The sequence below is a fragment of the Leptodactylus fuscus genome, chromosome 4 (genome assembly GCF_031893055.1).
Source record: "Leptodactylus fuscus isolate aLepFus1 chromosome 4, aLepFus1.hap2, whole genome shotgun sequence".
Lineage (NCBI taxonomy): Eukaryota > Metazoa > Chordata > Amphibia > Anura > Leptodactylidae > Leptodactylus > Leptodactylus fuscus.
In genome coordinates, this window is record NC_134268.1 from 63,092,851 (window position 1) to 63,115,984 (window position 23,134).

At 42.5% G+C, this 23,134-nt stretch overlaps 1 protein-coding gene across 1 annotated transcript in view; it reads left to right on the forward strand.

The window, feature by feature from the left end:
• Positions 1 to 23,134, forward strand: part of CCDC178 (coiled-coil domain containing 178) — a 217,979-nt gene that overhangs the window by 14,014 nt on the left and 180,831 nt on the right. The window contains exons 7-11 of the mRNA XM_075270518.1: positions 2,487 to 2,629; positions 5,199 to 5,352; positions 12,619 to 12,714; positions 14,058 to 14,194; positions 21,741 to 21,924. Of these exons, the coding sequence (XP_075126619.1) occupies positions 2,487 to 2,629; positions 5,199 to 5,352; positions 12,619 to 12,714; positions 14,058 to 14,194; positions 21,741 to 21,924 (714 nt within the window). The remainder of the gene's footprint in view (positions 1 to 2,486; positions 2,630 to 5,198; positions 5,353 to 12,618; positions 12,715 to 14,057; positions 14,195 to 21,740; positions 21,925 to 23,134) is intronic.

Below are 23,134 nucleotides of genomic sequence, written 5' to 3' on the forward strand. Positions count from 1 at the left end.
TGTATTGTGCCAAAATGAGCGCGTGTTTACTCCGTGTGAATGGACCCGGGCTTCCCATATTTCCCATTTCCATTGACTTGGGCTCAAAAAAATGCAGCAAAATCAATTGGCATTGTATTGCACCTCTGTCCTACGAGGCTACTATAAAAAGGACTACAATGTGTCATATAGGTCGTGACATCAGTGTCTGGTAATCTCCCCAGAGGAAAACTCAGACTCCTGGATATTGAATCCATACCTCCCAACTTTTGAAGAACCAAAAGAGGGACAAAATGTGCAGCCCGCCCACTTTTGTGTTGACTCCGCCCACTCGTTACTTTTTCATGTGCCCGCACACAGTATAATCCTCCTACAGTCACCCGTAAATTATATGTCCCCCCTCTATCTCTCCCCCAGTTTCATATTCACCCTTCATCTGCCCCCAGTTTCATGTCCCTCTTCCATCTCTGCCCCCAGATTCATGTCCCTCCATCTCTGCCCCCATATTCATGTCCCCCATCTCTGCCCCCAGATTCATGTCCTCTCCATCTCTGCCCCCAGATTCATGTCCCCTCCATCTCTGCCCCCAGATTCATGTCCCCTCCATCTCTGCCCCCAGATTCATGTCCCTCCATCTCTGCCCCCAGATTCATGTCCCCTCCATCTCTGCCCCCAGATTCATGTCCCTCCATCTCTGCCCCCAGATTCATGTCCCCCCTCCATCTCTGCCCCCAGATTCATGTCCCTCCATCTCTACGCCCAGTTTCATGTCCCTCCATCTCTGCCCCCAGTTTCATGTCCCCCCTCCATCTCTGCCCCCAGATTCATGTCCCCTCCATCTCTGCCCCCAGATTCATGTCCCCTCCATCTCTTCCCCCAGATTCATGTCCCCCCATCTCTGCCCCCAGATTCATGTCCCCTCCATCTCTGCCCCCAGATTCATGTCCCCTCCATCTCCGCCCCCAGATTCATGTCCCCACATCTCTGCCCCCAGTGTCATGCCGTCCTCTCAATCTCTGCCCCCAGTGTCATGCCGTCCTCTCAATCTCTGCCCCCAGTGTCATGCCGTCCTCTCAATCTCTGCCCCCCAGTGTCATGCCGTCCTCTCCATCTCTGCCCCCAGTGTCATGCCGTCCTCTCCATCTCTGCCCCCAGTGTCATGCTGTCCTCTCCTTCATCTGCCCCCAGTTTCACGTTCCACCTCCACATTACACTTACCTTCTCCTCCGCTCACTCGCCGCTCTCTGCCCGCCTCTCTCGCTGACACATATGTGGCTGAAGCAAGGAGCTGACACAGGACACCTGTGTCAGCTCCTTGCTTCAGCCGCATATGTGTTCAACTCACATCTGCGTCCTCTGGATGCAGATCTGAGTTGAAATTGGGACATACCTCCCTCCAACCAGGACCGCAGGACATGTCACCCAAATCGTGAATGTCCCGCGGAAATCGGGACGGTTGGGAGGTATGTTGAATCAACCCCCACCAAGTTATAAAGTGCAACTAGCGCAGCCCATCACCATTCACTCTACAGAATTCAGTGAGATCCCTGGGGCCATATTTTGCTTTTAGGCACCATTGCCAGGAGAGGAAAGTTATCCATTGCAATTTATGTTGATCAGTTATAGAATATATCTTTATGAGGGACATAAACAGTTTCAGAGCCCAAATCCTCTGCCTTCCCTCACACAGCTTTAGTTTAATGATAAAATTCTGGGTCCATGCAGTCACCTCTATGATGAGCTTTCTGTATATGGTTTGATACATCTAATTTTAGGATAGATTATCAATATCTGGTGAGATTCTGACCCCTAGACCCCACAAATTCGCTACTTAAAGAGACTACAGTGTTTGAGTGAGTGCTGCTGTCTCTTTGCTGAAAACTAAGCCATACATTGCATAGTGGCTGTGCTTGGTATTGCAGCTCAGCACTATTTATTTCAATGGGGCTGAGGTGCAGCGGTACAATGCGACAAATGTACATGACATCATCAGCGAAGGGAAGAGGCTGCAGCACTTATGAGCTCCTTTGCCTTTTCAAGCTACTCATCGCTCAGGGTCCCTCCCGGTTGTTCTACCCTCAGCAATCTGATATTGATAACCTATTGTCAGATTAGGCCATCACTTTTAGGGCTGGCAAGCAGGCATTATATACTGTACATATCCAGGTGCTGAATATCAATGTGTCCGGCTTGTCTGTTGCAATCTCTGCTGACATTGATCCCACGTTTGACCTAGTCCTGATGCTACAGATGTTCCGAAAAGTTGAACAGACTGATGAAGGAGTATCTAAATAGGAAGAATTCTCAGTGTACTCAGTATTTCGGACGTCTTAAACAGGTTTGATGTAACTAAGTGTAAATTGTATGAAATGACACCCATAGACTTGTCTTTTCCAGGAGGCTACTAATTTTTAAGGTCTCATTCTGTCTTCAGTTTTACAATGTTATTTCCTGTTCAATCAACTTCTTACTTTTATTTAAGCTCTGACTGTTGATTTCTCATTAAGGCAACAATATTACTAAATGATGCAGAAATAAAGCGGACGTCAGCCCAAATGAGTTTTGAGAAAGTTACTGCAGAAGCTAACCAAGAAAGAAGTAACATGGCTGCCCGACTGGCGGACATAAAGAAAAATCTGCAGAACTGCAGGTAAGTCTGAGCCTGCCTGGATTAGACTCCATGCACATGTAATTGTGCTAGTGGTGTTTTTACCAGCTAGCACACTTACCCATTATTTTCTTATGGCCCCAAACACATGCCTATGTACTATCACAGGGCAGTGTGGAGGTCTGTGAACTTAGAGGCCCAATTCCTGTCCATTTGCTTCCTGGGCTTATTACTCTGCTTGTATTAAAGTTTTCCAGGCTCGGGCAAAATGTGTCCAAGGAAGGGAAAATGGGATGAATAAAACACAAAGTGCTCACCTGTTAAACCCCCCTATCTTTCCAGCACCACTGCTGCAGTGATCCCCACTGGTATGATTACTTGGGCAGCATTGATGTCATCATTGACCTTAGTGACATACTGCTGAGGCCAGTGATTGGTTGCAGTGGTCACATGTTGCAGACATTACATCATCACAACCAAACAGAACCAATGAGGTGGTGCTGGAAGGGCAGGGAAGTTTACTAGGTGAGTATTGCGTCCTTCATGAATTTATCATATTTTTCTATTGCCTTCTTGGGTAAATTTAATTTGAATCTACAAAAACACTTACGACTAAAGCCTCACATAGTGGGCTGCAGCAAAAAAAAAGCTCTGCAGGGAAAAAATGCGGTGGCAACGCCTTTTCACAGAAAGTCTGCAGAGCTTTGCTCTGCGGATTTTCTGCTTCCATTATACCTGTAGGGAAACCGCCAGCATTTCCTTAAATATACCGTATTTTTCGGACTATAAGACGCACCTAGGTTTTAGAGGAGGAAAATAGGGAAAAAAAATTTTGAAGCAAAAACTGGTAAAATATTTAATATATGGGAGTTGTAGTTTTGCAACAGCTGCAAGGCCACATTGACAGGTGACCCTGCAGCTGTATGGGGATGCATAGAGTGTTTTTTTTTTGCGGGGCCAGAAGTACTTTTTAGTTTACCATTTTGGGGAATATCTATTTCTTAGATCACCTTTTATTGAAAAAAAACCCGGTGGTTTATGATATATGATTTTCTACTTTTATATATATATTCTAGGGACAGGAGGTGATTTAGAACTTTTATTTATTTCATATTTTTTATTATATATTTTTAAAGCTTTTTTTTTTTTTTTTTTTACTATTTTATTTCCCCCGGGGGCTTGAGCCTGCGGTCGCTTGATTGCAAGTCCCATAGACGGCAATACAACTGTATTGCCGTCTATGGGACATTCTGTCTATTAGTATTACGGCTGGTCATAGAGACCAGCCGCAATACTAATACAGCAGTGACAGGCCTGGGAGCCTCATTAGGCTCCCGGCTGTCACCCGAACAGGTCGGCTCCTGCGATATCGTCGCGCAGGAGCCGGCCTGCAACTTTACAGGTACGGGGCCGCTGGTAAGGGGCCGCTGATACTGACCCGGCATCCGCTGTACTAGAGAGGCGGATGCCGGGGAGGGATAGACGCCGGGGCCTGAGACATCGCTGCCCTGCCCTGCATGAAGCCAGCGGCGGGGGGGACGGAGGAGCGGAATAGCAGCATCACTCCTCCCGCTGCTGGCTTCATGCAGGGCAGAGGAGCGTAGCGATGTCGCAGGCCCCGGCACCTGTAATGGCGTCTATCACTTGCCGGCTTCCGCCTCTCTATTACAGCGGATGCCAGGCGCCACATTCGGACTATAAGACGCACCCTTCTTTTCCCCCCAAATTTTTTGGGAAAAAAGTGCGTCTTATAGTCCGAAAAATACGGTAATTGACATGCTGCAATTTCAAAATCGCAGTGTCTCCACTGCGCATATTTTTTGCAATGTGTGAATGAGATTGGCTAGAATCTTATCCACTTTGCAGAGACTGTAAAATGCTGAGTTTTTTTTTCCCATGGCAATTCCGCCGCAGCCAACCTGCAGCATTTACTCCACATGGGGCCTTGGCCTTAATAGTTAAAAGGAATCCTATCATTTAAACACATTTTCTTCTGGTTGACACATAGGAATAGCCTTAAGAAAGGCTATTCGTCTCCTACCTTTAGATGTCTTCTCCGGGCCGCCGTGCGGTTAAAATCCTGTTTTTGCCGGTATGCAAATGAGTTCTCTCGCAGCACTAGGGGTGGGCCCCAGCGCTCAAACAGCACTGGGGGCATCCTTAATGCTGCGAGTGAACTCTTCAGCGCCGCCTACATCTTCTTCAGCAACGGGGTCTTAACGCGTTTTCGTCCGGGGGTTGGCTTCAAACTTCTAGGCCTAGGGCCTAGGGAAAAGCCGACTGCGCATGCCCGCCGGCCACAAGAAAATGGCCGCTTACAATACTGGTGTCAACCAGAAAAAAATGTGTTTAAATGATAGGATCCCTTTAATCTCTAATTGAAATATAATACAAAGCACAATCCCTACAGTAACTATGGCATTGTTCTTAGTATTCAGTGAAGAGGTCTGAGTGCTCACCTGAGCACTGAGGGTGTCCTGGGTGTCTTCTAAGGGTAAGTTATTAATATTAGAATCTGGGAAAACCCATTACATGTCTATTCATTCGACAACATTAATGGCACTTGCAAATGTTTCATTAATCTGGAATATTTCTTTAACATTACAAACAGAGATAGTTTAAGCAACTCCGAGAAGACATGGGAAGAATATTCTTCAGACTTACTGAACACTGACAAACAGATTGAAGATGGCAAAAAACTCTACAGCGATTTACTGAGTGAAAAACAACAGCTAATAGACAGTGAATCCTCCTGGAATCGCCAAGTAAGTAAATTATATCGTATAACTATCATATTTGTGTTACAGAGGTTTAATTTCCGTTAAAATATTATCTTAATATCTTATGTATATGCCTAAGAGGCTGCTCTATTAAGAGATTCTAATGACATGCCTTTCGTGTTTTCTGTGAGATAAAGTGTTCAAATCAAAATTTTAGTCACATATCTGAGAATGTTTAAAGAGGTCCTTCTCCACCCGCACCAACTCCAACTCTTTGCTTCCTTCAGTCAGTACCTTTTCCAGTTGGAATTTTTGTTTAGTCCCCACCAGTCAGTGCTATTGTTTGGTGTTTCAGTGCCCTATAGGCTGAGTGATAGACACAGCCTAATAGCCAGTTACTTCTCTATTTCTATAAGCCGTGTGCTTACCGTTGGCCATGAATGAAAGGCACGGTAGGCGCATGGGTGGCACACAGATGTCATCTGTGTGCTGGCTGTGCTTCCATTACCCCATTCATTCAATGAATAGGCGCCGCGGAAGCATGGCTGCAAAATAGGACATGAATAGGACCTGTTCCATATTTTGCACCTGGACTATCAGCCTGCACACAAGACTGTGTCTTTCACGGTCATGTGCACAAGACCATAGAAATAGATGGGTCAGTGTGCAGCGTACTATGGATGAAATTCTAAGAAATACAGAACAGAAGGTTGGTGCAGGCTGGGCTTTGAGGAACATGTGTGTGTGGCACTGTATGGGACATATTTGATTTTATAAGAAACATTTGGCACAGTTTGGGGTAGGTACTACTGGCATACTGTGTTTAGTTGATGTAAAAATATTAGATATCCATTTTACGTCTGTTAAAATAGTCAGTGGGTTTAGTCATCCATGGAATGTATGCAAAATGGAAGTAAAATGGCTGTTAAAAATGGACATTAATAGCCATTTTTAATGATTGTTAGGGTGCATTCACACTACGTAAACGGCAGCTTATTCTGAACGTAAAACATGTTCAGAATAAGCGGCGTCTAAAGCAGCTCCATTCATCTCTATGGGAGCCGGCATACGAGCGCTCCCCATAGAAATGAATGGGCTGCTTTTTTCACTACGAGCAGTCCCAATGAAGTAAATGGGAAGTGCCGGCGTGTACAGCCCGGTATGAGCAGAGCTAGCCGTACACGCCAGCACATCCCATTCAATTCAATGGTAGTGCTTGTAGTGAAAAAAGCTTAGTCTGAATGTGTTTTAAGTTCAGAATAAGCTGCCGTTTACGTAGTGTGAATGCACCCTTAAAGCTGTTAAAAACGTCACTGTTGTGAGCATAAGGCTTTAGCCTACATTCACACGATTGTAGCACCAACTGGCCCATGAAAAATTGACATATTCATGGTTATTGGGCACTGTCACTAGAAAAAATGGATGAATTTGATAGGCCTTTTCTTTTTTGAGCCAACCCACTATTTTATAACAGATGTTTTGCACCCAAAGGGCGACAATTTTCATGGATCACACATTCATTATAGTGTATGAAGACATCCATGAAAACGGACAAAATTAGAGCAAGACCTATATTTTGACAGTCCATGATAATGGACTGTTAAAATGTCACTCATGCCAATAGCCCCCATTCACAGACATGTGATTGATATTCCTGAACAAGAAATCGTTCCTCTGTCAAGCTTCTTTGATGTAGATGAGAGCTGCAACTGGATCCAGCATGGTCACGCCTGAAGGCAGGATTGAAGGATGAACGGTCTGGCTGGCTTGCAACCAGATGCAGTGGTCAGCTGGAGCCGCAGACTCTTACTGCCGCTGTAGCCGCAGACTCTTACTGCCGCTGGAGCCGGGTGAGGTGAGTAACGGTAATGAACTCCCCTTAGTAAAACCAGGAAACCAAAATGTTATCATCATCATGTATAGCTTCGTAAAGTAAGACATTATGCTGAATTATTTCTGAGATGACACACTGCTGGCAGTACTTTTTAGTACTCTACTGACATTGTCTAACAATCTGCTGTTTAGGCGAAACACTCTTTATTACAACACCCAAAAATATGTGGGGAAACATTTAGACATTTACCTATGTACGCTATAGACTGACACTATTTGTTCACATCACAGTTTTTATCATGTCACTCCCAATTAAATAAACAATTGGAAATCTTGGATATTTTTCAAGGTGATTTTTTTTCAGGTCATTCTAAAATTTTGGTTATTTATCCATAAACAGAGGTGTGTAGAGCACATAATGATTGATCATAGCGCTACCATATTCCCAAAACCACAAATGGCCTTCTCGGACTTGTTTACTGACATACCAGGGATTACTTTAATCTCTTTACACGCCAGTATACGCTAATGAAACACGCTGAATGTCCGATGTATAATCTCTGTGATTTACTCAAGCTACAGTTCTGGTAGTGATACTGTTTAAATGGTAATGTTTCATGTAAATTCAGTCCCGCAATCTGTTGTGAAAAAAAAAAAGAAACAGAATGACTGCCGACTACTAATTTAAGTGCATAGCTCAACGGAATGAACTTCCCTTCAAGCATTAAATTTGAGTTTTGGATTGATAATTTTATATTAGCTGTAAATAAATATAAATTCTGTTCTGCGTTTCTACAGACTTGTTGAAATAACATTAACTTTGTAAAGGAAAAGACCCATGGTTAATTTAGTTTGTCCCTCCATCATGTGGCAGATAGGGTTCTAGTTGAAGAATATTTATATTAATGGAACTTTAGCAGTTTTTTACAGTTTTTGGGCACCTCTAGTGAGACTTACCAGGATGCAGTCTGCCGTAAAAGTACCGTAGTTATAAGAACATGTCTTTAAAGAAGTACGCCAACAATTGTTTTTTGCCGCCCCAATTTCTAAATGAGAGTTATAATTGTATAATGTGTATGGTAAACTTAAAATTCACTTTATTGTGTATATAGTGTATCCATGGCTGGCACATGTAACTTCCCACATTACTTGCCAATACAGAAAGAATATTTACATGAATTCCAGGACTCTCAATGCATTCTTGTGAGAACCTAGCTTTACAGTAACTCCCAAAAAAATGCATTCATAGTAATGACTTTTGGGTTCTCAGGATGTACTTTCTGAATTGGTAAGTGACATGGGAGGTCATATGTGTCAGTGGCAGACTCAGTATCTACACAATAAAGTCAATTGGAAGCTTTATATACATGCCTCTCCTTGTCTCATCACTGACGTAGAGCGCTCATAAGTGGTGAATACCCTCTTAAAGTGACAGGCATATGATCCTGTATGACTGAGCACCACTTACTGTTTGAATAGTCACTAACTTCTCAAATTTGCATAGTGGAGAAAGGATTCCTCAATGTATAAACCAGCCACGCGCTCCCTCAGTGTAGATAGATATCGACACACTGATATGTAGACAAGAGTACATTTATTGTAAAAGATTACACGTTTCGGGGTATTTTTGGTACTCTATGAGTGCCACCCCTTCATCAGATCGTCCATTGCAGCAACGCGCTGAAAATTTCGCATGTCACTTGCAGCAGTTCACTACTGTCGCTCTCAGTTCCATGGCACACAATGGATAAAATATCCAGTGGTATAAGAGGCCGTACAATGTGTCCACAAATGGTCTGCAATTGAGAAGCCACAATTGCGGACCATTTGTGGACTAAACTTACTGTCATGAAGAGCAGCCTTAGACTGCTGAGGTGTACTACAGAGTACAAGTGCACTGGTTGGCTAGCATTGGTCTGTGTGCTGATGCTACTAGCAGTCACAAGTGGGGATTATCTGATAGAGTTATTTGTAAGGAGTGAACCTTATAACAAGAAAACATGTAACTGTGGAGCCTGTTCCCTCGCTAAGTGATTGTCAGTAGTCAGTAACCTCTAAGTGTGTTGCCTTTTGTAAAAATCCGTGTAACCACCAAGCCTTTTGCTTCATACCTGGAGTAAACACATATTTTGGTGGCTGTGTTACATCATCCTCTTGTGCAGCCCTAGAAGATACAACTGACAGGGCCAGTCTTGTTAAAGACTGACCCCTTTACACATTCATGTATCCCTTTTTTAATAAATAGAAGTAGTTTTGCACAAAGAATATTATGTCTGCCAAAAGTGCGACCAGCTAAGAGACAAATCTGCCAAAAGTCCTTTGTCTCCTATACAGTGCTGCATTGTTAGTTACCGCCCTGACACAGACTCCCATACACTTCAGTCTGAATATTTCCTCTATCTGGTGCATGTATTGACCATTGTAATTAAAAGCCAACCTGTTAATTCATTCAATGTTTCAATGTCACGGAAGCCAAATATACTTAATATAGAGCCCTTTATGTGTGGATTGTCTGGGGGTATCTTCCCATTGTCATTGTTAATGGCAGAACGACTCTCTGAGGGCGAGTTAATCAGTGCGAGCTAACAGAATGAATGCTGCTATTTACTGCATTACTTTTGTTTGTGCCAGCATATTACATAGTAAACTGCTGTATAATGCATATGTGGAAGAACATATGATAAGTGCAGGGTTGAAAGCAATTTCAGTAACCCAAGACGTGTTTAGTACCTTAATAAGGCGAGATGGAAGTTACAAGTGATCGGCTTAAGTTTTATATCATCTGGCTGTGAAGGATAAAAAGCAGCCGCAGCATCTTCTGTGACTGGGAACTCATTTAAATTAGGGCACAGAACAAGAGGCATTACATCCAGTAAGCAATCATTTCCACTTCACAGTGGACCTTTTTAGAGCTTTACGAGGGAAAAGATAACTTTTCAGCTGAGTTAAACAAATTTATGCTTTCTAAACAAAGTTTTCTCCCTACCATCACAATCTGTCTTGAACCAAAAGATGTGCATGGTGTGTACAGTATAGTATTGGCTTCATGCAGAGTGAAAGACCAGGTCAGTTATACATGGATGTAGTCAGTGGTGGGGAATTTATTCTGTTTCTTCCGCCTGTCTTAATTCATCCTCTGATATTTGTAGAAAGGTTAAAATACGAGAGGTGCCAGAAATACTAAGAGGTTAATAATTCATGTGTATGTAAGTGCATCAAAACTGAAATCTATACCAGTCAGGAACTGGTGAAAATATATGGTATAACTCACACCAGTTTTATAGCATAAGTTATACTAAGTCTCATGATTGGGGTGTCCTCACCCCAGCCTGCCTAGATTCTTGTTTCATACTGCTCACTATCTAAAATAAACTGCAGAATATAAGTCATATGATGACCGCGAGTAGTCATGTATACACAGTGGCATAACTAGGAATGGCCTCGTGGCGAACTTTTGACCAACTGACCCCTAATGCCGCCCCCTTCCCCCCCGCTCATTTCTGTGCACTATAATATCCTATATTGGCCCCAGTACACAGTATTATGTCTCCATACTCGCCCCAGTACACAGTATTATGTCCCATAGTGGCCCCAGTACACAGTATTATGTCCCATAGTGGCCCCAGTACACAGTATTATGTCCCATAGTGGCCCCAGTACACAGTATTATGTCCCATAGTGGCCCCAGTACACAGTATTATGTCCCATAGTGGCCCCAGTACACAGTATTATGTCCCCATACTGGCCCCAGTACACAGTATTATGTCCCTATACTGGCCCCAGTACACAGTATTATGTCCCCATACTGGCCCCAGTACACAGTATTATGTCCCCATACTGGCCCCAGTACACAATATTATGTCCCATAGTGGCCCCAGTACACAGTATTATGTCCCATAGTGGCCCCAGTACACAGTATTATGTCCCATAGTGGCCCCAGTACACAGTATTATGTCCCCATACTGGCCCCAGTACACAGTATTATGTCCCTATACTGGCCCCAGTACACAGTATTATGTCCCCATACTGGCCCCAGTACACAGTATTATGTCCCCATACTGGCCCCAGTACACAATATTATGTCCCATTGTGGACACACATGAACAATTATTATACTCTGGGGTCTTTTCAGACCCCAGAGTATAATAATCGGAGACCCAGAGGGATACAAACAACAAACTACTGTTACTTACCTATCTCCCTATTCCCCTGCATTCTTCGTCACTGTCGGACATCTTCTGGGACGTCATGTGACCGGGGCCCTGCGTTGCGGGTCATATGGCGTCACGCAGGTAGGCCGAAGCCTCCCCGGAGTCTGGAGAGGTAAGTAGCACAGTTTTTTATGTTATCTTACCTCTCCCCAGCCTCCGATCGTTATACTCGGGGGTCCGAAAAGACCACCGAGTATAATAGTACTTGTGGGGCCCACGTCGTCACCTACCGATCCTGGCCACTGCCAGGATCGGTAAGTATATAGGGCCCATTACCGGCTGGAGTGTAACGGCCTATTAAAAAAAAAAGCAAAAAAAACCCAGTGGTAGCGGCTGTCGCCGGACCCCTAGTGTCCTGGGTCCTGTGGCAGCTGCCTCTGCTGCTACGGCGGTAGTTACTGTGTGTACACATGGAAGCATATCCTGAAAAGTTATACTTGTCAACTCTCTCAGAATGTCTGAGAGGCTTCAAGAAAAAGGAATGGCCTCCAGGAGTCCTGGAAGAATAGACAAAGCTCCTGGGAGCATTTTATATGTGACTCTGGCACTTTATATGCTGGTCAAATATGAAAAAGAGGGGTGACCAGCACAATTTTTAACCCACCTCACCAGAAAGGAACATGGACACACTCATAGAGGGCATGGCATTGTCCAGAAGAGGACATGGGTACACCTATAGGGTTTGTTGGATCACCTGAAATTTTTTCTTTTTCTTTTTAATGTAGATTGTGAGCCTCATATAGGGCTTAGTATATATATATAATTTATTTTGGATTTTTTTTTACAAACGTTTTTTGGGATTTTTTTCTCTCAATGTACAAAGTAAATAAGGAATGTACAATGTATAAAAAGTACACAGTGAAACAGTAGAACATAAATAAAATTATTTGCACAAAGAAAAAATGTACATAGCGTCAATGGTGCCAAGCTGCCAGTGCGGCTCTCTCCACAAAAGGTTGGAAATATAAAATTCAAAGGAGGTAGAGTCCCATTTAAGAACATAAATAGCAAATGTCCCTGGTTATAATTATATTGCATCTTTGAAGCTGGGCATGTTGTCTTTCTCTTGCACATCTCTCTTATACCCTTTTGGTTGCATTTAAGAGCCTTATTGCTGGACATAAAACTCACGGTTTGCCACAAGCTCATCCTTCCTGCCTATGAGATGATGTAGTTTTATGTTTCATATGATATTATACTTGTTATTGTCACCATCGCAGATTATCATAGTTATAAATAATCTCTGCATCTTTCTTCTTCCTTTTAGGTAAATGACTTAAAGTATGAGCTAGATGATGGAGAAAAGAAATACAAAGACCTATCAAATATCTATTCTAAACTTTCTCAAGAAGCTAAAGTTTTGGTAATTGTATAATATTCTAACAAATACATGTATAAGTTTATGGTGCGTCTCTCTCAGAGCATTCAGTATGTTTGGCATTCCATATGCTTATCTTCATGGGAATTTCGGCAAATAACTTGTCATCTCTGCCCCGACATAAATTTATAAAAGAATGCTGGGAAATTTCAGTTCTGATGCCAGCAGAAATGCGTTTGCCTCAAAACTGCCATATATCTGCAAAGTTATATTCTAAGATGTTAACACTGATGGCCCATCCTTTGTACAGGCCATCAATGTATGGTGGGGACACTACTGAGGGCAGTGTTGTATTCCCTTGTTTACACACTGCAGACCCATTGGCAGTGACTGGGTAAGGGACCGCACCAGGGGAAAATAAAAAATAGCACCTCAGCCCCTTCAAATAGCAGATCCGCAGGCTGTCAGGAGATGGACTCCTACCAATCTTAAATTGTCTATCCTAAGGCCCTGAATTTTAATAACCCGAATAACCCCATTATGTACAACAAATAATTCTGTACACACATTGGTCATGGACAGCCAACATATCACAAAGACAGAGGACACACATCACACAAGAACAATAAATACATGCACTGCAACATAAGTTATGTAAGTACAGCAATAAGGATCCATTCACACAGAGGAAAATGGTGAGGACATTGGTGTGGAATTTCAGCGCTGAAAAAAAGCCTTCCATTGACTTCAATGGGTTCCTTTTTCTGCTAGCAGAAAAAGCTAGCAGAAAAAGCTAGCAGAAAAAGGAACCCAATGAAGTCAATGGGAGGCTTTTTGTCAGGGCTGAAATTGCACACCAATTTCCTCACCATTTTCCTCCGTGTGAATGGACCTCTAGGGTTTCATCTGCATGTAGCAGCTGTAGAGTTAGGAAAAGCCTTATCTATATTTCTGACTGCTCCGATTAACCAACTTGCACCACATTTTTGTGTAATTTCGGCTGGTTGGAGAGTTCACCTATTCCAATAACAAGCTGCCCTAAGGCTGTCCTTAGACGGTGTGTACCAGCCGAATCCGCTCTGTGCTAATTGCTGGGATTTACTGGCACTTTCTATTTGAAGCAATAGAAACCATAGAGGTGCCAGCTGGCAATTGGTGGGTGCATGCAATTACCGCTAATTCATGCCCCTGTTCTTGCTACTGCTTCAAATGGACAGTATGGGTACATACATAAAATTAAAGCCTATCAGATATGGCAGAGGGTTCACTAATGACCACATCAACAGGATCCTATAGTATGCTGACCTATTTTTACATACTGAGCAAATTTTTAAGCCACACACCTCTGAGAGAGCCGTCGTTACATGATTTTCCCTTTTTCATTTTAGGAGTCAGATTTCCAGGCTCAGTTATCTAATTTGGAGCAGAAGCTTCATAAAAAACTTCATGCACTAAGAGGCTTAGAATATGAAAACAAGACCCTGGAGCTGGAAAACGAGGACATGTCAATAAAAACTGCAAACAGGTTAAGTAATGATTTCTCAGTATGCATTTGAGAAGTGACTTTTGACCAGTTGTAATAACATATTCAAGTTACTTTACAAGAGATGGCTGCCTGTGTTTTATGTTAACTATATAACCATCGGATGATTAAGGAGGACCTATAGAGTTGGCCAAAAGTGTTGGCACCCCTGCAATTCTGTCAGATGATACTCATGTTCTTCCAGAAAATGATTGCAAGCACAATCTCTTTGGTATTAATATCTTCATTTATTTTGCTTACACAAAAGAGAATGAAAAAAAAGTCAAATCATTGATCATTTTACACAAAACTCCAAAAATGGGCCGGACAAAAGTATTGGCACCCTCAGCCTAATACTTGGTAGCACAACCTTTAGACAAAATAACTTCGAACAACCGCTTCCGGTAACCATCAATGAGTTTCTTACAAGGCTCTGCTGGAATTTTACACCATTCTTCTTTGGCAAACTGCTCCAGGTCCCTGAGATGTGAAGGGGGCCTTCTCCAAACTGCCATCAAAAGATCTCTCCACAGTTGTTCTATGGGATTCAGGTCTGGACTCATTGCTGGCCACTTTAGAAGTCTCCAGTGCTTTCTCTCAAACCATTTTCTAGTGTTTGTTGAAGTGTGTTTTGGGTCATTGTCCTGCTGGAAGACCCATGACCTCTGAGGGAGACCCAGCATTCTCACACTGGGCCCTACATTATGCTGCAAAATTTGGGGCGCGTTTATCACATGGGGGTCTTCCCATAGGTAAAACATCATTTATGCACTAAGTTAAATTTTGGTATATGCACTCCAAAACTAATGGATGTTGCACATGCTGTTATACATATACAATAGGAGTGACATATACTTTTTATAAATGCAATATCATTTCATTAGACCTTCATGTTTTTGTATGGTTGTACCACCCCATTTCTTTATTTCTTTCTTTGGATATAACTTTTTAAACATGTATTTAAATAAAATTTGTCATATTTTTGTGTAAAATTGGTTGTGGCAGTTCGCTTTTTTAGCACAGTATTTCATTTATGCAGCTCTGCCAATCTCTTGCCCCATACATTGTGTGTGCAAAATTTGTTGGTAGTCTTCAGACTTCATAATGCCATGCACACGGTCAAGCAGTCCAGTGCCAGAGGCAGCAAAGCAACCCCAAAACATCAGGGAACCTACGCCATGTTTGACTGTAGGGACCGTGTTCTTTTCTTTGAAGGCCTCTTTTTTTTACCTGTAAACTCTATGTTGATGCCTTTTCCCAAAAACCTCTACTTTTGTCTCATCTGACCAGAGAACATTCTTCCAAAATGTTTTTGGCTTTCTCAGGTAAGTTTTGGCAAAATCCAGCCTGGCTTTTTTTATGTCTCTGGGTAAGAAGTGGGGTCTTCCTGGGTATCCTACCATACAGTCCCTTTTCATTCAGATGCCGATGGATAGTACGGGGTGACACTGTTGTACCCTCGGACTGCAGGGCATCTTGAACTTGTTTGGATGTTATTCGATGTTCTTTAGCCACCATCCACACAATCTTGCGTTGAAATCTCTCGTCAATTTTTCTTTTCCGTCCACATCTAGGGAGGTTAGCCATGGGCTTTAAACTTCTTGATGACACTGCACACGGTAGACACAGGAACATTCACGTCTTTGGAGATGGACTTGTAGCCTTGAGATTGCTCATGCTTCCTCACAATTTTGCTTCTCAAGTCCTCAGACAGTTCTTTGGTCTTCTTTCTTTTCTCCATGCTCAATGTGGTACACACAAGGACAAAGGACAGAGGTTGAGTCAACTTTAATCCATTTCAACTGGCTGCAAGTGTGATTTAGTTATTGCCACCACCTGTTAGGTGCCTCAGGTAAGTAACAGGTGCTGTTAATTACACAAATTAGAGAAGCATCACATGATTTTTCAAACAGTGCCACCCTTTTTTTATGTTTGGTGTGGAATTATATCCAATTTGGCTTTTTGACAATTCTTTTTGTGGTTTTCCATTGAAGACAAATTAAATGAAGATAATAATATAAAAGAATTTGTGATTGCAATCATTTTCTGGAAGAAAATGAGTATTATCTGACAGAATTGCAGGGGTGCCAATACTTTTGGCCAACACTGTATCACCACCTCCACCAATTTTGACTCATTGAATCTTTTAATAGATGTCTCTCCACTGATTCCTGTGCATTTGGATTTTTTCTGTAGCCCCTACCATTCCCGAGCTATCATTTAGTTAGTTAGTTTAGCACAATTATGCTCTCTACTGTCAGGTGGGCGGTCCTAGGCTGGGCAAGAAAGACAAGGACCTCCCATCTGACAGTATAGGGCATAAATTGTCATAGCAGTTATATGAAAGAGGAGATTCTCATTTTTCATATAATACTAATATATTATTTCCAGATATATCATAAGTTGAAACACACATTCCGGACTGGGTGCAGCTGCATATAAATATCCTAATCCCGAGTATGTTTTCCAACAGTGATATCTCTGGAAATAATATAGCATGCATATGAAAGATGAGAATCTCCTCTTTCAGACAAAACTAGAAGCAAAATTTTTGCGGTTAATAATGCCAGAGATATAACAATTTGAAGTGGCGACCCCCTTCTCAATTTTTCCTCATTACACACAAGCCTGTACATAGTACACAGTTAGCAGGAACAGCTCTCAATAGGGAAGCAAGGGAAAGAGTTTCATACTCCAAAATTTATTAATGACACAATTACTGCCAGAAAATCAAAATTTATTTAAAAGTTTTGTTACACTTTAAAGGATGAAGTCTCATCACCAATCAGCTAGCCCTTAATGTTCTGCGCTGTACATATGTGGCTCAGTGCACTGGTGCTTAATGCCGTACATATATGATGCAGTGATAGTCACCACTTGCTGAAGCCGAGCAAGCAAAATCAGCAGCCAGTGTCAGCCATATTGTACATCACCTTGCTGCAGTGCAAGAAGATAGATCAGATTTCACGAATTTTCTCTTTAGTTGCTACTCTCAATAGTGGCCGTGACGTAAGGAGCCTGTCAGTGTGTGACCTCCCCTCCCCCCGTGCTGCAATCGTGGGTGTCAGTGAATCATTATGGCAGCTGGGGACCTAATGTAGGTCTATTACAGTATATCAGCGATCGGAAGATTGCAGGATATAGCCCCCTACTGTAAGCAAAAAAAAAAAATATATATATATATAAAATGTATAGATGTATTAAAAAAATATGCACAAAAGAGCAGAGACAGGGTGAAATAAATGGACATTTAAACATCAGAGCAGCAGAATGAGCTTGGAGAGTCCTCAGTTACAGATAACAGTGTGACTATAGCTCTTTATATTATGATCATGGTGGATTTAGTAACATTTAAACTGTCTTTTTCAGGGCTTATTCAGATGATAGTAAATTAAAACTGGACCCATTGATTTCTGTTGGGTCCGTTGTCTATTTTTAACAGCTATCACATGGCCATTTTATAAGCAGTGAGAATGAATGAGTGTATTTGCACGTCCATTCTTTTAATTGACTGAAAAAATGGGCAATTTTAAAAATGAACATGTTCTATATTTGTCCATTTGGATGGATACATGGACCCAATAGAAATCAATGGTTCAGTTTTTCATGGTTGTAAAAAGGATTGACAGCCAAGTCAATGGATCAGTCCAAGAAATGAATCCATGCAGAGTAAGGACCCTCTAGGAATAAACCAAGTGGGGAGAGGACTTAGTAATGTTCTTGTGAAGAATTTATTGTACTGAAATCGTTCGTCTATAGTAGTAAGTATTGAACTCACTATATGGTGTGTAGTGTCTGCTTATGGAGGTCTCGTACAGCAGATTTATAATCTGCTGCAGTAAATGTTAGGGTCTATATCATCATCATGCTCTTAGTTAAAAGGCAAAGTAACAAAGAGGACTATTTCAACCTTCCAAAAATTGTTAGGAAGTATTATACAGGAAGTGCATGGAACAGTACAATATTGGTATGGTCCAGATTTCAGTGAAGGGTCTCCAAGGGAGGAGACCAAACTTCAAGTGGAATCGAGTAGGATGGTCTGCAGCAGTTTTCTATGCACTCCCAATGGTAGGAGGAAACAATAGACTAATATTGACCAACTGGACGTCCCGATTGGTAGGGATATGTCCTTAATAGACACTGCGCTAGAGCCAACAGATGTAATTCAAAAGACTTTATTGAAGAAACGTACCAGCACAATGCTTACATTAGCGTCTCTCACTCTCCTGTAAGCCCCGGCCCCTGCCAGTCAGGGCTTGCTCTGTCAGGTTCCTGTTTGCACCAAAACGCTAATGTAAGCATTGTGTTGTTACGTTTCTTCAATAAAGTCTTTGGAATTACATCTGTTGGCTCCAGCGCAGTGTCTATTAATGACATATCCCTACCAATCGGGGACATCCAGTTGGTCAATTTTAGTCTAAAAATTGTTAGGAGGAAGAATTAAAATAAAGCCTCTTTCTAAACATGTGCCCAGAACTCATCAGATGGTGATTCAGAAGGACCCGTACAAGCATAACACTATGCTCCTTGGGATTGAGTGGGGGAGAGGATAGCTGGGATACTGAACACGCAGCTTTAGCTGATACTGACATGTCAGAGCCCCGGTATGCTACTAGGCAGTCAGTATACACTCTTCATCAGTGTGCTTTTAAAACAGTGTTAGTCCGACCCCTCATAACTATACAGCAGACTTGTCCTAGACTGACACTTATACAGTAAGAGGTAAGCAAATTATCCCTCACATAAGGTAGTTAGAATACAAAAGTTCCCAGCATGTAAATGTTATTTGGAAATGCACTGTCCTGGAGCAGTTGATCTGTCAGAGTTCTGGATGTTGAACCCTTGGAAATATAATAAGCATGGACATTTCAAGTCTTCAGAGATGTACAGTATTATAGTACGCTAGAAAGGTATATAATACCGCTGCAAGGCTCGCCTTTCTGACAGTGGAGAGATATTGGTGCCAAAACTAACGGCATTGATATCTCTAACCCTGGGAAGACTGACATATATAACACCACACATCTCTGAGGACATGAAAGGTACTTGGTAAAGTTAAAAAATATTATATTTTTAGAGATTCATTTACCATACACTGTATCATACCGAGTTACGGGTTCTTTCCCATGGTACCAGTCGGTGGGAGGTATGTCCCAGATTTAACTCATCTGCATCTGGAGAGGACGCAGATGAGTTGAATACAGTGGTGAAGCAGGAGCGGACATTCCCTGCTTCACCACTGTCCTCCCTGTGTGCTCTGGCTTCAGGATCTGTAAGTGCGATGTGATGACGTTATTCACATCTTGACTGCAACTCCCTGAATTCTCTGGGACAAGAGACTGCGCAGCAGGGAAGCGAGGAGAGGTGAGTATCTGTGTTTTTTATGTTAAAGGGGTTGGCCACTTTCAGACCAATATTGACAAACAAATGTACAATAAAAAGATACACAATTTTCCAATATACTTTCTGTATCAATTCCTCCCGGTTTTCTAGATCTCTGCTTGCTGTCATTCATTCTGTTACTTCTAGAAGATAAAAGTCTGACCATGGTCATGTGATGAGCACACAGGTGCTGCTCGTTATAGTCACAGCACAATGATCAGACATCTGCCTGGTAATCAGCTGTGCACCTGTGTCCTCATCACATAACCATGGACCGTAAATCACATGACCATGGACCGTAAATCACATGACCATGGTCAGAGTTTTATCCTCTAGATGTAAGCAAAATGAATGACAGCAAGCCGAAATCTAGAAAACTGTGAGGAATTGATACAGAAAGTATACTGGAAAATTGTATATCTTTTTATTGTACATTAGTTTGCCAATATTGGTCTGAAAGTGGCCAACCCCTTTAAACTTTGGCACATGAAGAGGGGCATTAAACTGTGGGTTCAGATGAACTGAGGAAGCATATGAGGGGGAGATTAAAGTGGGGGGAAGATGGAGTGGGAGCAATAAATTGGGTGGGCATATGAGGATGACATTACACTGGGGGGGGCATATGAAGAAGGACATTAAACTGGGAGGTAGAGGTATATGTGGGGCACATTAAACTTTGGGGGAAGATAGAGTGGGCATTAAACTGTGGGGGCAGATGAAGAAGGACATTAAACTGGGGTCAGATGGAGGAGACCTTAAACTGTGGGGGCAGATGGAGGGGGCATTAAACTGGGGGCAACTGGAGGGGGACATTAAACCGGGAGGGGGAGCTATAGCAGGACATTAAACTGGGGGCAGCTGGAGGGGAACATCACACTGGAGGTAACTGGAGGGGAACATTAAACTATGGAGCAGCTGGAGAGTGGTATTGCAGCTGGGGCTGGTGGAGGGGAACATTAAACCGTGAGTGCACAAGGAGAGACTTAAGGGCTCGTTCACACGTGGGCAAAGGGGCGGATTTTGACAGCGGATTTCGCTTCAAAATCCGCCCCTTTACAATGGTGGTCTATGAAGACCGCCGGGCTTCTTTTTTTCCGCTAGCGGCGGGCTGCTGCTAGCGGAGAAAAGAAGCAACATGTCCCAACTTCAGGCGGAAGCCGTGGCGCGCTGGGCCGCGGCTTCCAGGAGGGCAGCACCCTCCTATGTCGGCTCATTCATTTGAGCCGACATAGGAGGGAAAAGCCGCGACCGCGATGGCAGGCAGGTTTTGACGCGGCAGGCAGGTTTTGACCAGAGAGAGCCGCGGCTCGCGGCGGCTCTCTCTGTGTCAAAACCCGCGCGGACAGGCAACGTGTGAACTAACCCTTATACTGTGGATATAATATCAGGGTGACAGTGGGGGAGCATTATACTGTTTGGGGAGCACAATGAAAAATGAATGGTCGAAGTCAAGTTAGAAGTGGATGGAGCTAAATTTACAGTGGTGTGCTACATAAGCCGCACATTTTGCCCCTCTTCCTGTCCTTTGAAAGCTGGTAGATATGACTGTATACTCTTTGTCTACTGCACTTACAAACACAGAAGTACAGGAGATATACAACTTGTGTTTTGTATTTACATATTAGATTTTGTTTTCGTAGTGATCAGTAGTTTTCATTTTAAGTATGGGGTCTAGCTGGGAATAACTGTGTGCCAGTGCGGTTAAAAAATGTGACAGTTCTGCAACAAAACCACAAGCTAGAACATGCAAGGGTTTAAAAACACCCAACATAGCATGAAGTTTTTGACCACATTGCACAATTTCTGACCACATTAACAACTTGTCAGAAGAGAATAATGCTAGCATGTATGTAATAGTGATTGTTTATGCCACATTAATATTCTACAGAAGTATGAGGGCAGTCGGGTTTGATCCTCGGATACAGAGAGAATTGTTATTATTGAATGTATCAGTAATGTGTATACGTTCCATAAGCTGCTGCTGCGTTCTAGCCACAATCTGATTATATTGCGCCATCCTACAACCTTCACCTCTGTGTTTCATTTATTATTTTCTGTAATTAATATGCCGAGTCACAATCATCTTTGTAGGTCACTGTCTGAGAGAACTGTATTTTGCTGGTCATAACAGGAAACCGAGCATTGACTTTGTTTTTCATTATTATAGTCATAAGATGAGGAGTAAACTTGAATCAGACATCAAACGCATGCAGAAAAGTCATCTGAGAAATGAAGAGGAGACTAATAATGCAACTAAAGAACTCTCTCACATGTCTGTCAGCCATGCAGCATCCAAGAAAAAATTATCAGAACTGCAAGACCGGTCATCTAAAGAGGAATCTCGTCTAAAGGTATACAGACAATTATTTATTAACTATTCGTTATTATCCTCAATATACATGATGTTTGAAAACTTGAAGGAAGGAATTTACTAAACTGTTCACACTAGTTTTCCAGCACAAACTTGCCACTTTTTTTTTTTTATCAAACTCCCGGAGCATTAAAAAATGTGCCAATTTCTCCATTTTCACACCAGCTCTCCATTTTTAATAAAAGTGAGTGGGATGGGAATGAAGGCGAGCTAGAAAACTGTTTCCCCAAAAATAAGACATCTCCTGAAAATAAGACCCAGTGCAATTTTTTTTTTCCAAGCTTAGAAATATAAGGTCTCCCCTGAAAATAAGACCTAGCAGCAGTCATTGCTACAGCTCCCCCACGCCATACATTAGCAGATCATTTAGATAGGTCTTAACTTGTGTGGGAGACATCTGCTGCTGTCTCCGAGGACCACTGTGCCTGGGTGAGCTGGAAGAAGCCTCTATCCTATCCCAGCAGAGGTATGCACATGTGAGCAGGGAGACGTCACTCCTGCTGCCGCCTCCGATGTCCCTGCTTGTACAGGAGAGCTGGGAGAGGCCTGCCGCCGCTGTACCGGTATGCACAGGTGAGCTGGGACAAGCTGCTATAGCAAACTTTAATCCAAACTGGTTAGCATATAGAGGGGTGGGCAGGGGGCGGAAGATGTCAATGTGTTTAAGCAACTATAGTGGTTAGCGCCCCCTGATGACCGGAAAAATTGATGTGTGATTGGCAGCGTCAATTTGTGAGAGATCCTGACAGTTGTGATGACTAGTTCCAGATCCTTTTGTTTTGAGATATGAATGTAAATTCTTGTTCATAGAAAAATAAGACGTCCCCTGAAAATAAGACCTAGCGCATCTTTAGGAGAAAAAAATAATATAAGACACTGTCTTATTTTCAGGGAAACACGGTAGCTGAAATCCACACTAGTCCCTGGATGGTATTAATTTCAGTTCTGGCGCACAGGAGCTCCCATGATGCACCAGAAGTATTAAAAGGTCACAGACTCTTAATAACTCTGGTGTAACTGCTGCCAGCTGGTCTTATATTAAGACTGGTGCAAAAGTGTCGGGAGATTAAGAAATCTCCCTCATGAAACTTTCTACAGCAAAAACAATATAGAAGTATGCTTTTATCAGAAGACCAGAAGACCAGAATTGTACACAAGTGGAGTGGGGGTTTATACGGTTAAATGAATTG